The sequence below is a fragment of the Maylandia zebra genome, linkage group LG7 (genome assembly GCF_041146795.1).
Source record: "Maylandia zebra isolate NMK-2024a linkage group LG7, Mzebra_GT3a, whole genome shotgun sequence".
NCBI classification, from domain to species: domain Eukaryota; kingdom Metazoa; phylum Chordata; class Actinopteri; order Cichliformes; family Cichlidae; genus Maylandia; species Maylandia zebra.
This window is the reverse complement of record NC_135173.1, coordinates 65763219-65778496: the sequence shown is the minus strand read 5'-3', so window position 1 is coordinate 65778496 and position 15278 is coordinate 65763219. Positions and strand designations below refer to the sequence as shown.

At 40.2% G+C, this 15278-nt stretch overlaps 1 protein-coding gene across 4 annotated transcripts in view; it reads left to right on the top strand.

Moving 5' to 3' along the window:
* The window catches only part of LOC101471517 (voltage-dependent calcium channel subunit alpha-2/delta-4), a 79259-nt gene that overhangs the window by 59981 nt on the left and 4000 nt on the right, over positions 1-15278 (top strand). For all 4 annotated transcript variants that reach the window (XM_076886920.1, XM_076886918.1, XM_076886919.1 and 1 more), the window contains 7 exons: positions 2916-2930; positions 3054-3098; positions 3205-3267; positions 13976-14046; positions 14172-14247; positions 14434-14486; positions 15217-15272. In XM_076886920.1, coding sequence (XP_076743035.1) covers positions 2916-2930; positions 3054-3098; positions 3205-3267; positions 13976-14046; positions 14172-14247; positions 14434-14486; positions 15217-15272 — 379 coding nt within the window. The remainder of the gene's footprint in view (positions 1-2915; positions 2931-3053; positions 3099-3204; positions 3268-13975; positions 14047-14171; positions 14248-14433; positions 14487-15216; positions 15273-15278) is intronic.

The window sequence follows — 15278 nt, the reverse complement described above, 5'->3', positions numbered from 1 at the left end:
GGCTTTGTATTTGACTTTTATTAATTAATTAAATATCTCTAAAAAAAAAACCAGTTGGCTTATGAAACTGGTATTTGTAAATGTGTGTATATGAGAACGATGAACTGGAGCAACAAACTGCAAAGACAAACACCTGCCAGTCAAGACTAAGGGCCAACTCAGCAGCTCAACTCAAGCTGACATTAACATTAGCTCAAAGGCTTTAATTGCCTTTTTTCTAAAGTGGATAAAACATGCGGATGTATTTTAATTTCTTTGTTTCTTTCTTATTTCCTGCCCTGATTTGGTGAAATGAAACATGCACTTCCTGTTACAGAACTCTTATTCACACCATCATTTTCAATGGATGGAGCAGCTGGGATTTCAAAGACCACGGCACTAGTTTTCTGTCAAATTCTGCTAAATTGACCCTGAACACAGAGACTTCCTCAACATGCACCTGGTGGGAGTCTGGCATTGATCGGATATTGATGTTACAGCACTGATAACTTCATTGCAGAATAGAATTGAAGACTAACCGATTCACAGTTGTGTTACTTTTCTATGTCCTCTGATATAAAAACTAAGATCTGACTGAATATACAGTATCAGAGGACAAACAGAGGCTTGTTTTTAGCATCCTAATTCCCTGCTGAACTGTATTCTGGCTGTGACCTTGTACAAACTGTCTGCTGTTGCAGGTTTGATCTGAAACAGTGCAGACTTTTGAGAATATTTAAAGCCAGAGGTGCTAAAATGTAAATAAGCTATCAAGCCATCCAAGTTTTATATCTCCGCCCCCCTGTGGGATCATAAACATCTTCGTGGTGGAGATGCAGCTTCGTCTGCAGTTGGGCCAGAGTCTTCCAGGTAGTTAACAAGCAGCACCAAATGTCACCAAGTTTCCAAGGACACAGAAGAGATTCTTGCTTGTGACTGTTCAGTTATAATCCTCCAGATTCAGAGGTCATTTTTTCAATTTTCCTTTTTGTTCATTAGAGAGCAAAAATCATTAAGTGTAGGCGATAATTCTCTCCGACCTTTCATTAGGATTAAACCAAAATGTGCATATAGAATAAAGTCAATAAGATCAGAAGCTAGTGGATTTCATTCTTAATAATACATCAGAAATGGATTGTGCTCTTTAGTTAGTCCTGTTGGGTCATTTAGTCTAAAGAGGTCCCATTTTTGCTCATTTCCTTCTCCATGTGTCTCTTCTTGGACTTATTAAGCTTTTGCACAGAAATATCAGAAAGTGGGTGATGTTGGTACTACAGCAGACCACCATCGTAAATGACGTCTGTTTATCCCAACACAAAACAGAGTGTTGATTTCTTTTCAAGAAAGACCCTTAAGTAAATTATAACAATGAGCTTTGGTTGTAATGAACTGTGGTGCAGATAATCCCTCAGATGGTTGAACCAAACAAGAGATGTAGGCCCAACTCCAGTCTGGCCCTCCAACCTCTCCCTGAGCTGTGAAAAGGACTGAACATTAAATGTTTCAAAGCAACCAGCATTGTGGAAATGGGCTGTAAAGCGCTCGCTCCAACACCAAGTCTGCTTCTTGCCAACCGCACTCTGAAGGTGCTGCAGCCTTTTCATGTAAAATATCGAGGTGTGATTAGATCAGGATTGTGACCGAAGTAAATAAAAGTGGCTTTCTCTTCAACTTGATTATTCATCTGGTTTCTGACTGTATTTATCCTGTAGCTTTGAGAAAATCCCCACAAAAAATTGACCTGTCAGCACCTGGCATGGTGAGGAATAGTGTCTCCAATCAGAGGAACAGGAGCTACAGGAGATAACAGGACCAAATCCCAGCCACACATTATCTAATAGTTAATGGTTTTGATCTTGATCGTCTCTGTAATAGATGTAAGAAGGTGCTAATTACAAAACCTTTTTCCCATCTGATAAAGAGAAGGAAAGATTGCTGCTGTATTTCTACCTAGTGACTCCAAGCAGAGGTATTTTTGTCATGGACTGGAACGACTGCAGAGCACAAGAAGAGCCCCTTATAATTTAGGAAACAGACTTTATTTTTTTTCCCCCTGATGGTGAAGATCTAATAGAAGCAAACTGAGCTCTGCAGGTTTCCTTCCTGCTGTGTAATAAGCTGAAAATTGGCTACAAACTTTTGATCCTGTTGAAAAAGTTGTCCCCAGAAGGCCGGCTAGTATTACACTCTCTCCGCAGGTCTTTGACCTTGCAAACGTCCCCCCCTGCAGTTAAGTGAAGCAGAAGCAGAGCTGCAGATGTCCCGTGGAGGTTGATGGTGTAGATAATGTTATTAATAGGAGCTGACAGCTGTGACGGGCTGGATTAATGTATTTACAGGATAGCTTCAGTGCCGACACTAACTCATCCGACCGACTCAACACATTTACATTCTCTTGCAGCTGATTTACAGTTTCTGAGCTTCGTAACGTGTCATTCCCTTTCAGTAAAAACCTCTCAGCCTCGGTGGAGTTTAAAGTTTGGGGATTAGAGGTTCTCGTCTTCAAAACAGGATGTAAAAGTATGCCTTCTTGCATTTTTATAGCAGAAAACTGATCCTGGCGAGTGGAAACTGAAGCTGTTGGTGCTCTTAAACCAAATGATGGTGTGTGACCCAAAATAAAACCACATCTTATGCAAGTAGATGCTCTTTGTGACAGTTTAAGCAGATTAAAGGGATCATTTAAGGAAGCTCGATTCAAAAATCTGAATTTGAAAACTGCAGCAGCGTGAGGGTGAAAGCTGCTGTCATCCGTCCTCACCTGCATCGTATAAATTTTCTGTGTTTATCACAGAAACGGATTCACAGCCGAGCTTTAGTTTTCTGCAGGATGCCAACATAAATGTTGCTTAATGTTTCTCATAATCTCTAATTTCTTATAATAATTACATTTTAATTTATGCATCACTCTTTTCACTGTCTGTTTCATCTTGCAGCCCAACGACACAGATGTAAGTAAACATTAATTATATTAATTATGTTGTTTTTACTGGTTTATTACTTTCCATAAAAAGAAGCATTCAGACTAAATTCTCTAAAATCTCCACACTTTCCTTTTCCTTCCCTTCCTCCAGTGTTCAGACATTGAAGGTGTGTGTCCTCTCAGCTGTGACAGTGCTGTAAGTGCACAGCAGTTGTTTCTTGTTTGTTGCTCATCACTAAAAATCATCCTCTGTGTTAGAAGATCCTAAAGAGACCCGTTTCTTTCTGCTTCTTCCTGTTCAGGATCTGAGCTGTTACCTGGTCGACAACAACGGCTTTGTCGTGCTGTCCAAAGAGAGGAGAGAGGTAAGATCCACCACTCTTTACCACTATGCTTGTGGGGCAGTTCGTTTTAAAGGGACACTTCACCTCTGAATCAAATCTCTGTATTCTTCCTCTGGCCCTTTGGACTATTTATCCATCTGGATCATTTTGTTCAGGAGCCATCAGTCTGCTTTGTGATGCTCAAAGTCCACCAAAGAAATACACAGACTAAAACGTCAGCAGCAGAAACTATGATCCAAATAAAATAAACCTTCTTGTGAGGAATTTCATGGCGCGAACTTTTCTCTGATTGCTCTGTCAACCAAACTTTACGTCCTTTCACAAAGTCACATCCACACTTCAGTTTACTTCAGCAGAAAAAGATGGAAAATATCAAATGACCGCATCAGTTCCCTGTTTTCTAAATGACTGTTACACATTGTTTGGATATATAAAAATTGTTGGTGGGTATTTTGAAGTCAGAATTTTGTGTGCTTAAAATTTAAATATACCCAGCAACTGTATCTGTGCCCTTGCCTACAGTTTTAGATCTGCACTGCAGAGTCATTTTGGCCTGCGATGATTTCGAGCAGTGACTTTATAATAGCAGGGATGCGTTGACAAACATCAGAGGATGCACTGTCACTCTCTCCTATAGACTGTGTGCTTTCACAATGACGTTTGGAGCACGAGTACTCTCTCTCTCAGTAATAGTGCCTACCTGCTTCTCAACACGTAGCATTAGACAAATCATCCGGGTTAACAGACAGTTAAAGGGAGGGTGAAAGACAGGACGCTGGGGGCAGCTAAATGCTGCATTGCCCGAGAAGCTTGAGTTGTGTACGATATTCAGTATAGTATAGTGTTGGTTTGTTTGTTTTTTAACCTCCTAAGACCCAAGCTCTCTCATGGCATGCATTTTTAATTTTTCTTTGCTATTTGGGCTGATTGGGACCTAAAAAATGTAAAAACAAAGAATTACAAGATTTGTTTTTTGTCTTTGAGAAAAATGTGATGTCCACATATGTGGACACAAGGTCCTTAGGAGGTAAAATACCACCAAATCACAACATTTGCTCCAAGGCACTTTATACTTTTAGGTAAAGACCCTACAGTAATACAGAGAAAACCCCAATAATGCCCCCCCTGTGAGCAAGTGCTTGGCAACAGTGGGAAGGAAAAACTCCTTTTTAACAGGAAGGAAACTCCAGCAGACAGCTTGGAGGTTTGGGGAGGAAGATGAGTATGTGAAAAAAGTCAAAAAGTATCTTTACACCGAATTTATAGAGGCTGTAAATATGGAGTGTGTTTGGTATAAGAGTATTTGAAATAATCCCCAAGGACATTTTTTGAAACAGATTTTTGTTTGTTTGTTTGTTTGTTCTAAACCTTGTTTCCTATCTTGTTTTTCTAATGTTGACTTTAAATCCTGATGTTGTGTATGAAGGGAAAATGTGAAAAAAAAACAAGGCTCTGGCTCTTCAAGGGGTTTCTTGCTGTTAAATGGGAGTTTTTCCTTCCCACTGTCACCAAGTGCTTGCTAATATTGAGTCGTTTGATTGTTGAAGTTTCTCTCTATTTTTGTAGTGTCTTTATTTTACATTACAAAGCACCTTGAGGTGACCATTATTATAGATTTGGAGTTATATAAATAAAATTGAATTGAACTGACCAAGAAAAACTGGGTTTTGAATCCTCTGTTTAACCTGCTTGGAGTCAAGAAGTTATGTTTATTTTTGATTTTTAAATTTTTAAAATGCGATCATTGTCGTGGATGTGTTGTCCGTCTGTCAGACCTGCAGTCAGAGTCAGGAGGTGATTTCTCAGCCTGACGCAGCTCTCTGGACCATTTAATGTGCTCATAATCAACATCTGGATGCCTCACAGGATTTGAGGACAGTTTGGGTCTTAATCTGTGTGCGTGTGTGATGCATTAACAGTAAACATCACAGCTGCTGCGCCTGCCTCCTTCGTCTGACCTGTGAAGCAGGATAGATCTGACTTCGCCAGGCTGAGATCACACTTGTGTTTACGTGTGGGTTTAAGTCCATCTCATCTCTTCTCAGAGAAAAGCCCTGCAAGTAGAATTTTCTTGCAAACAAGGAAAACTTACTTACTTCCCTGAAGCATGCTCACTGTGTTTTCTGTCCTACGTCATTAAAACTCAAACCTCCACTTCCATCAAGGCCAGTGTTAAAGTAAGTGGGAAAAACTCTTGGATCAGCCCTTTATGGTTGCACCATGAGTGCGCACTTGCATCATCACAAACTTTCAGAAGAGGAACAGTAAGACAATCACACATATTTACAGTACTGATGAAAAACATCAGAGGAAAAGGGAGGGTTGGAAATTGTACTTCATGTTTCTCAAATGAGAATGACTGCAATCTTTGCCTTGAGTGATTGTGCTGCAGATATTTCAGCTCCAGTTGTGTTTTAAGGACAACACTGTAATTAAACACAAAGGATTTATTTTTTAATGTTGACAGTTTAGTTTTAAAAGGAAGTTTTGCCACTCGACAGGCCTATGGGCAGTCATTTTAATATCTCTGTCTAAATCAGTGGGGATTCTTAACTTATGTATGGAATTGCTTTTCAAATCTGATATTTTTTAAACTGCATCAAGACTTCTGAGTTAGTCCTAAAATACGTTTTAAAAGTTGTTTGTTGTTTTTCCACAAGCCACACGACTTGGCGGCATCATGGCGTCATTAATGGTACAACCCAGAGTGCTAATGCAATCAGCATCTCTACTAATCCCACAAGAAAACATAACTGTCGCTCTGCTAATTCACACAAAGAATGCAGCAAATTAAGAAATGCAAAAAGAGTAGATTAGTCTGCAACCACACAGCTGAAAGTCTCATGAACCTCTGCAGTGTTACTGCATCAGCACAGCTGCCTTTTTTAGCTTTTTCAAAATTACTCCACAGATTGATGGCAGAGCCAGACAGCAGACATTTATTATATTTTTTATATAGTTTTTTGTTGTGTTTCAGTTTTAAAATCTGTAGCAGTATTTTTTCCATTAATATTTATTTATATAACAGAACCAAAACATTAGAACTGTTACATAATGATGTGATGTGGTAATTTGCAGACCTCATGTTGGTGCAACTTCATTACAGCTTGGAAGATCAGGTGGTTGCTCGTTGATTGCAATGAATTTTTGTTGTTGTTATAAACTGATTGCAAGTAGTTGCAATGCCCAGAAGTTGAATGTGCAGTAGCCTCAACCTCTGGGTGATCACTTTTAATCAATCAGCAATTTCACAGGTTGAGGGCAATAACCTTTGTTCAGACAATCACAGTCCAGCTCGAACTGACTGCAATCAGTCTCAGATAGATTGGCAACAAATAATTGCTGTCTTAATTATAAATGCAATCATATTGACATGACTTGTTTGTGTTGTGTCTCTTTGCAACTGGGGATTTCACTCTGGTTGTATTTTGGTTATACAGTATTGTGTGAAACATACTGTATGTCTGCGAAGGTTCTCAGTCATCCAGGTCATCGTAGTCTAAGGAGCTTGGAAAGAAAAGCGTCTGGACTCTTTTAATTTTCTTGAAGACGTTTCATCCGAGAAGCTTCAGGTCTAAGAGTAAATGGTGGCAAGTCTCAGATTTTAAGCCCCATAGGATTGTCCTCCAAGGGGGTCATGTACCCCCTATTGATCCTCTACCTAATCACACGAGCCAAGGTGTGAAAACGGGTGTGGGTCACAATCAGCCAAGGTTTCAGGTGAGCCCACTGGGCCATTTCCTGAGGTCAAATGACCCAAGATGTGAGTGGGCGTTACTGTTAAGCCACTCCTCATTTCTTTATATTTTGCTGGGAAAATGGGAACTAGGAATTAGGTTTATTGCTCCCTGAAATGGTGACCAGTTTGGGCAGCATGGTTGGTAGCCCTGTTACCTCACAGAAGGTCCTGGGTGCAAATCCATCACCTGGCTGAAGCCTTTCTGTTTGGAGTTTGCATGTTCTCCACATGTCTGTGTTGGTTCTCTCTAGGTACTCCTGCTTCCTCCTCGCAGAATTATTACTTAAGACCATTTCAAAAATGTACCAAGAAGTCTGGCTCCTTGGAAGCAAAATATAAAGAAATGAGGGGCAAGACTTTTGAACAGTACTTTATTGCTATGTGAAAGTGAAGTTTTAAAACTTGTTTAGAAAGAACAAGGAGCTGAGCCTCACTCCTGAAAAACAACCCCACATCATAATCTCCTCTCCATGAAAATGTACACTTGGCACAGTGCAGTCAGATGAGTTTCGTTCTCCTAGCAACCACCAAACCCAGACTAGTCCATCGGATTGCCAAATGGAGAAGCATGACTCTTCACTCCAGAGAACACTGTTTTACATCACTGCATCCAACACTTTGCATTGCACTTGGTGATGTATGGCTTGGATGCAGCTGCTCAGCCATGGAAAGGTATTCCATAAAGCTCTATTCTTAAACTAATCTCATGAAGTTTGGAGGGTTGTAGTGACTGGCTCTGCAGAAAGTTGGCGACCGCTGAGCACTATACACTTCAGCACCACTTTGTTATAATACCACTAGAAGTTGACTGTGAAATATTTAGCATCAAGGAAATTTCCCAGCTGAACTCCATCTTATCACGGTACCACCCTGGAATTCAATGACAGCAACCAGTTCTTTCATGAATGTTTGTAAAAGAAGTCTGCCTAGGTACTTGATTTTAAAAACCTGTGGCCATGGAAGATATTGGAACACCTGAATTTAATTATTTGGAGTGAGTCAATACTTTTGGCAATATAGTGCGTGTTACCATAAGGTGATGTCATCCAGTAAAGAAATGTGAGGACTGCGAGTTTGCTGTCCATCTGACAGCTGCTCGTTAACTCTGGATTAACCCAGCCTGTTAAGAGCCACATTACTGAGGATTAATCCTGAACCTACCAAACTTCCATACATGCACAAACTCAACATATACACACTCTGGTACAGAGCGGCCATGTTCCAATCCCACATCTGCTGCTTCGCTTAAAGTATTTCAGCTTTTTAACTTGCCTCCGGTACAGCTGTACATGGGCACGCCTGATGTTTGTGTTACATGACAGTCTTAGTGATCTTAAGGCCAGATGATCCGTACTTAATGTAAGCTGACCTTCTGGCTGCCAGAAGCACTTTGAGTTTGAGGTTACAGGGGACAAAATTTTCTATGTGTGCTGCAATAAGAGAAATAATTTAAGGTTACCTTTAGCGCCTTGACTTAAATGAGATCAGTCAGCTTGCAGTGTCTTTGGATCACTTCAGTAACTTAGTCAGCAGTCCAACTGATGTTAAAAGGATTTCATAACCTATGTTTATTTAGTCTCTACTCCAAACAAGCTTCACCCTAGCTCCCTCTTTAGAAACACCAGTTCTCAGATCAGTCTTATTAAGTTTAAGAAATTTAAACTCATTTTCATAAATTCAAATCATAAAATTGATTTTTATTATTTTTTTCATTAAATATTTCTATTTTAAAAATTACATTAATCAATGTATAAACTGAAAGGTGACACTTTAAGTAATCACCAGACCCTGTGAGTCCCTGCTGCAAGACATTCCTTACTGATACATTCAAACGAACCATATTTCAATAATAAAAACCCAATCCAGCCTTCAGCTTTTCCCCTAATTTCTCAATATTCACTCAAAATACCCAAATATTTGTAAGATTATACTCTTGAACATAACATCTATTTTAAGGGTATGAAAACCTGAGATCTAAGATCTGGGAGTGATTTGTGGAAAACAACATAAATTTGGTTTAGTCAGCATTGCGTAGATATGTCTGTGTAGGTCAGGGGTGGGCAACTCCAGGCCTCGAGGGCCGGTGTCCTGCAGGTTTTAGATGTGTCCTTGAGCCAACACAGCTGATTTAAATGGCTCAACATGTCTTGAAGTTCTCCAGAGGCCTGGTAATGAACCAATCATTTCATTCAGGTGTGTTGACCCAGGGTGAGATCTAAAACCTGCAGGACACCGGCCCTCGAGGCCTGGACTTCGACACCCCTGGAAAGGCTTGAAAAAAGAAGGCGACTGGATGTCTTTAGGTTTGGAAAGATGTTACATTTCTCATTTAAAAGGCTTCAGAAGTCCAGACACCTACTTTTTTCAAGCTCTTAAGATTACCATTAAGAACCCATTTTAAATTTCAAAATAATACCCTCAGCTGCTGAAAGGCAACTTGTAGCTCCTCAGCATTTCATTCAGAGAAGAGCCAACTAAGCAGCGTATGGTGTCATCAGCATAAAGGTGCTCTTTTTATCTGTAGGCATATTATTTCCTATTTCCTATTTTATTAATGAAAAAAAATTAAATGGGGCCTAAAATTAAGCCTTGGGTCACTCTATTTAAAATCTTCAGGAAACTTGATTTAAACACATCTGTACAAAAGCCAAAGTGAGTTACTTTATCTTAAATTATCAAAATTAATTTCTTCAAACTGGCCATGAACAATCTGTAGGCAAGGGATGAGAGTTTTAGGGCTGCTTCTAATGTTTCATGTTTCAGCAGTCTGTAGTTGTGTAGCAGTTGCATTGCATTTCTATTCACCATGTATGAACACATATCTGATTTCATAAATGGTGTCCGGGGGACAGGAAATGGGAAGTCTTGACCCAGATATCTGTGACTGACGTAGCCACCGTGAGATCACGATTGGTCAGTGAAGTCTCTTAATGAAGCAAGATGTCTACAAATAGAGCCTGTAATCTCACAGACGTAAGTCTTCTTGCAGCCAGAGTAGTCGGCCACTGCTGGTCATTAGAAAGAATGCAGATTTAATGCCTTTTCCACCTTGGCTGCACTTTTCAGACCTGAAAGGTGTGTCACTCCCTTATAATGTCTTTATAAAGCCTGTACAAAGAATAAAGGTGGTATCTCGGTCATGCTGCAGGAGATCTTTGAAATCAAAATGGAGATGCAGAGCGAGTGTGAGGGTGGAAGCATGTGCCTTGTTGTTTAATTCTAAACCTCTAAAAATGGTTATATCACACAGCCTGTGATGTTTGGATTCAGATAGGACAGTGATGGAGAAATTGTCTTGTTATGTTTATTAAAGTGTGCTGTTAGGCTAATTATTACATCATTCTATTTGTGTTTAATGCCCTCTGTATATGTATATGTGTGTATTTGTATTATACTGTTCTACATTCCTGTCCAGGAAGTGCAGATGGAAGCTGACTACAAGCTAAACATGAGGTTAATGTTTTTGTGGATTGTCCCTCACAAAAAGAACGGAACTAAAACACATAGTGAACAAGTGCCCATGGAGGTGAGAAGCTTTTAGGTTGAGCTGTTGCAAATGCAATGCCACTGGATGTTTTTGTTCAACTGGTGCAATATCTGATGAGTAGCAGTGAGATATTTGCTGTTAAATGAAAACTAGACGTTCTAGTAGAGCTGTGTTCAAGTATGATTAAAAGGAGAAACATCAGCTACATGCAGCAGCAAAATATTCTGTAACCCTAAAGCCAGAATCAGCTCATTCTTCACTATTTGCATGCCTCCTGCATTCCCAGTGGTCTTACTAAGCAGATATTATGATGAAGCACTTCCTCGATGTTTTGCTGAGCTCTGGGATTTGCAGGAAGTTTGCGGAAACGCCCCGAATCCACCCCGATGCCGAAGCCGCTGTGCAGGGCATGGTAAATATTTAATCAGCAGAGAAATTAAGTCAGTGCTGACTATAAGAAATGGGTCAGCAAGAGAAGGTGTAGTGAGCAGGGTGACAAAGCAAAACAGAAGGCTTGTTTTGGGTGGTGCTGGCCATGTGTGGAGGAAACGTCCGAGTGATGATCAATGATCCTGTCTGAGAACCTGCTGTGAGAGTACAGTGTTCAACCTCAGGGCTGAAAGCAGGTTAGACTGAAAAGTACAACTATAAGGTGTGATGATAATAATAATGGATACTTTATTGATCCCCATGGGGAAATTACTTGTTTTTCTCTGCATTTGACCCATTCACTCAGTGAAGCAGTGGGCAGCCCACTAAGCAGGCGCCCGGGGAGCAGTGTGTAGGGACGGTACCTTGCTCAGGGGTACCTCAGGGTAGCCGTGGATTCGAACCGCCGACCTTCCGATCATGGGGCGACCACTTTACCTACTGAGCTATCCCTGCCCCCGTGATGAAATGAACACGTCTTGGAGTCTGTAGCCTGCTAGCGACCCTGTAAGGGGAAACATAATTACTGGAAACTACTTACAACTAAAAAAGTAGAAACTGACTGAATGAAACTGTTGGACTGTACATACTTTGGACATTTTAGAACATTAGTCTCTCAGAATTAAACTTTATGACACCAAACAGCCCAAATACCTCAGAAGACCTCAAAGGTCCTGGGATATTAGTCACGCACGATCTGATATCCTCGTGTCGGTGTTGTACCCACATCATCATAATAAATGTTGTTCCAGGTTCAACATTGCAAGTGACCAATCACATTGTTGTGATGTCATACTTTTGCGACCGGAAAAAAACGCCTTAAAAAATCTACATAAATTGCGAGAAACCGCCTCTGTCCACCGATCCAGCAATTTGAATTCTTTGCATTTCAGGATACTGTTCTTTAATAAACGTTAAGCATTATACATATTGTCCTTACAACATTGGAATTTCATAAATGAATGAATCGCTTGGCTTGCAAAAGTATAACGAATTAGGTTAAGGAATTTGGAGGCCAAGTCATACACCTGTTGTTACATTTCGGCAGGTTTCCTAACTGCTTCCTGTGTTTTCCTCTCTTGGACCATGTTTGGAAGCTTCGCATATATCCGTACATTTTCTTCCAAATATCTGAGGCTAAGCATACATTTGAGATTATACTGTGATTATACTGTAACTATGAACTAAACTGTTTTTATGTGTTGATTTTTAATGCCACAGAGTTGGACAGTCTAACATGGGAGTCTGTGGGGACTGACTCAGTTTATGTTCCAGCCTCTAGTGGACATTAGAGGAACTGCAATTTTGACACTTTTCACAGTGGGTTCATTTTTTCGTCATGTAGGTTGTTCCTTAGTTTTCTCACACACACACACACACACACACACTGCTTTTTTGTTTAGACAATGATTTCATGAATCCTGATCTTTACTGGTGGATATTTTCTCAGCCTGTTAAATATAATGAGCCAGTTTTGGTTGAAGCCCTTCAGAGGCAGCATGGAAACCTGAACCTGCCTGGTTGCCTTTGCTGCTGCGCGCCCGCCGAGCTCCTGGCACTCGTCGTGCTTTTGTTTAGTTCAGTGTGTTTACACTCTGCTGCAACTGCTGCTGCCAGGAAAACAGAGGGTCAACTTTGGTGTGTAAGCAGCATCCAACTGCCAACACTCAGCAACCTGTGAATCCTCCGAGGCTGCTGGGAGAATCCGTCCAGACAGAGATGAAGTGTGGGCAGAGAGCAGCTTGTAAACGTGAACAGAGCCGCTGAGACAAAATGCTCTGAATAATTCAGAGACTCTGGTCCTGCTGCTGCTGCTGAGCGCCGGAAAGAGCCGACACACTGCAGACTCTCAGGCTGAACGCAGCAGTGACTTTAAATGTGTCTGAAACATTCCTTATCTTCATGTAAACCTGCTGACTGATCATGTTCTATTTACATGCTATCTTAGAATAGATGAGACTGCCAAGAGAGTAATGTTTTCCACAAACTCAGGAAAGTTGAGTGTAGGAAATTTAATTTGAGGCTACTTTTTAAGGATGTGCATGCACTTAGATTACCAGCTAAATGGCTACTGGTTGACATTTATGTAGAGTCATTTGGCCTGAGCACATGACCAAGAATTTCATTTTATGGCAACAGCGCCCTCTATATAGTAATAATAACAGGAGTAACAGAGGAGGGAAGGGTGGATGGATGGGTCAGCATGATAACTTTACCGTTTAACACCCAAGTAAGTTATTGTGTAATTTTGGCTGCAAGATTACAAAATAATTCTCATTTTTAGGAACCATTTTTATTTTCTCTCCAGCCCACAGTGGTCTGGGAGTTATGGTACTATGAACTGGGCATGGCAAAATCTAAGAGGAGCTGATTTTTCTACCTGTGTTCAAACAGCAGTACCCAGTGAATGTTTTGTGCTACTGGGATACAAAAAAGATAAAAAATAAACATAACGTTTCATTTCTATTCTTACCAAAATAGTTAGAATTTTGTCTCCAGCAAAAACTGTCATGGAGTTAAAGTCATTTAAAAGGTGCTTGTCAAGAGACTGTAGTTCCCTCATTTCTTCTTTCAAACCAATGTAGCTGTTTGAGATTCACGATCACTTATTATTATGAAACAGCAGCTTGCACATAGACATGGTAGTGTTGTTTCACCAAATGAAACTAACACAAAAAATCCAAAATAAAATAATCAAAACTGAATCTCAACATTAAAACAAAGTGTGAAAGATGATTCAGTGGTCTCACGGCCTGAGGAAAGAAACTGTTCTGAAGTTTTGCGATAAAGCAGAAACTGTATTTCTTGACCAATGATGAGCAGGCTCTGGCTGCTGTGGGTTTTACCTTTTAGTGTCCTTTGGGTCCTGCAGAGATGCCTCACAGGTATCACTGGTGCTCAGCAGACGGGTGACACTTTTATTACCATCCAGTTTTAGTCCATGAACTCCCCATTCCAGTTCGCTGTTAGTTTTACAGCTCTGTAAAAGTACTCCACACTGTAAATGATCCTTAATTTTCATGTTGCTGAATTCTAATAACAAAAGCCTGCTGGCTTCATGTTGTTTTTCACAGATTGGTCGCTTCTTTGGCGAGGTAGACGGGTCCATCATGGCTTCGTTGCTCAAGATGGGAATGTTTAAAAAGTATGACTAACTCAAGACACATTTTCCACTCATGTTTCTTTTTATTGTAAAATATGTTGGTAACTATGAAGAATAGAACACGCTTTTTTCCTGTCACAATTCAAATTGAGTTTTCTTTTTTCCAGAGTGTCGTTGTTCGACTACCAGGCAATGTGCAAGACCGGCCACCATCACGCCAGCAGCGCGCGACCTCTGCTCAGCGTGAGTCTCATTACTATTTAGCTACTGATGACAACAGAGGCTTGTCTCTTATACTATTGATATTATCTGTTGTAAATTTCTTATATACCAACACATGGTTAACATCAGAAGATTAAAGAAATCTTCTGATGGTTTTTAAGATCTTATTCTACCAAAAGTTCTCATTTCTTGTTTTACCTTTTGCAGCCATTCTACGTCATCATGGCTTTGATGAGATGGTTCTTCTCCAACGCGCTGATGTAAGTGCTAAAGAGCAACATCACATTATCACAATGTCCTACGCTGACGGGATTGTGCAACCAAATGTAAATCAATGCTTAGAATCAAATAAAGGATTATTTTGAACTTTTGATCATGCAAAGCTGCTCTGGTAGAGTACAAGAATAAAAGAAGGAGCTGGAAATGGACAGATTAGGCACACGAATCTGTGGGGTCACTCAATCTGTGACAGACAAAAAAATATATATTATCGTATATTTTGTACTGTATACAGTTTCCAACTTCATTGTAGTGTTGTAAAGGTATAACATAGGATGAAATCTACATCTCTCAGTCACTATTAATGTGCTTCTGTTCTTATTATATTAGAAACGTCTTCATAATGATGTTAACAGCAAACACACTGTAAGTCCAGGGAGACTTCTGTCCGCTTCATGTCTTCAGGGTGTGGATAATGAGCCAGTGTGCGTGGTTCACATTTTTAATATGCATAAATCTTTTTAACTGCAAACTGAACCTCCACCACTGAGAGATTTTTAAAGCTTAAAAATAAATCAAATAGTGGTACTTAAAGACTGCTGGACTCAAACTTTTAAATCACCGAACCAAAAGACTTTTACTGACTGAAACCTGCAGAGTTAAATTTTGCTTTGTGCCTCAGTTGTTTCACAGTTTACCTCACAGCACTTACTGCTGCTGGATGTCAGGTGCTTTTTTGTCTTTAACAAGGTGTTTTTGTGTCTCTGTCAGGTTCCTGCTGGACTTTAACCTCTGTGGTCTCTGGCACTCTGATTATTTTGTGGATGGTAAGC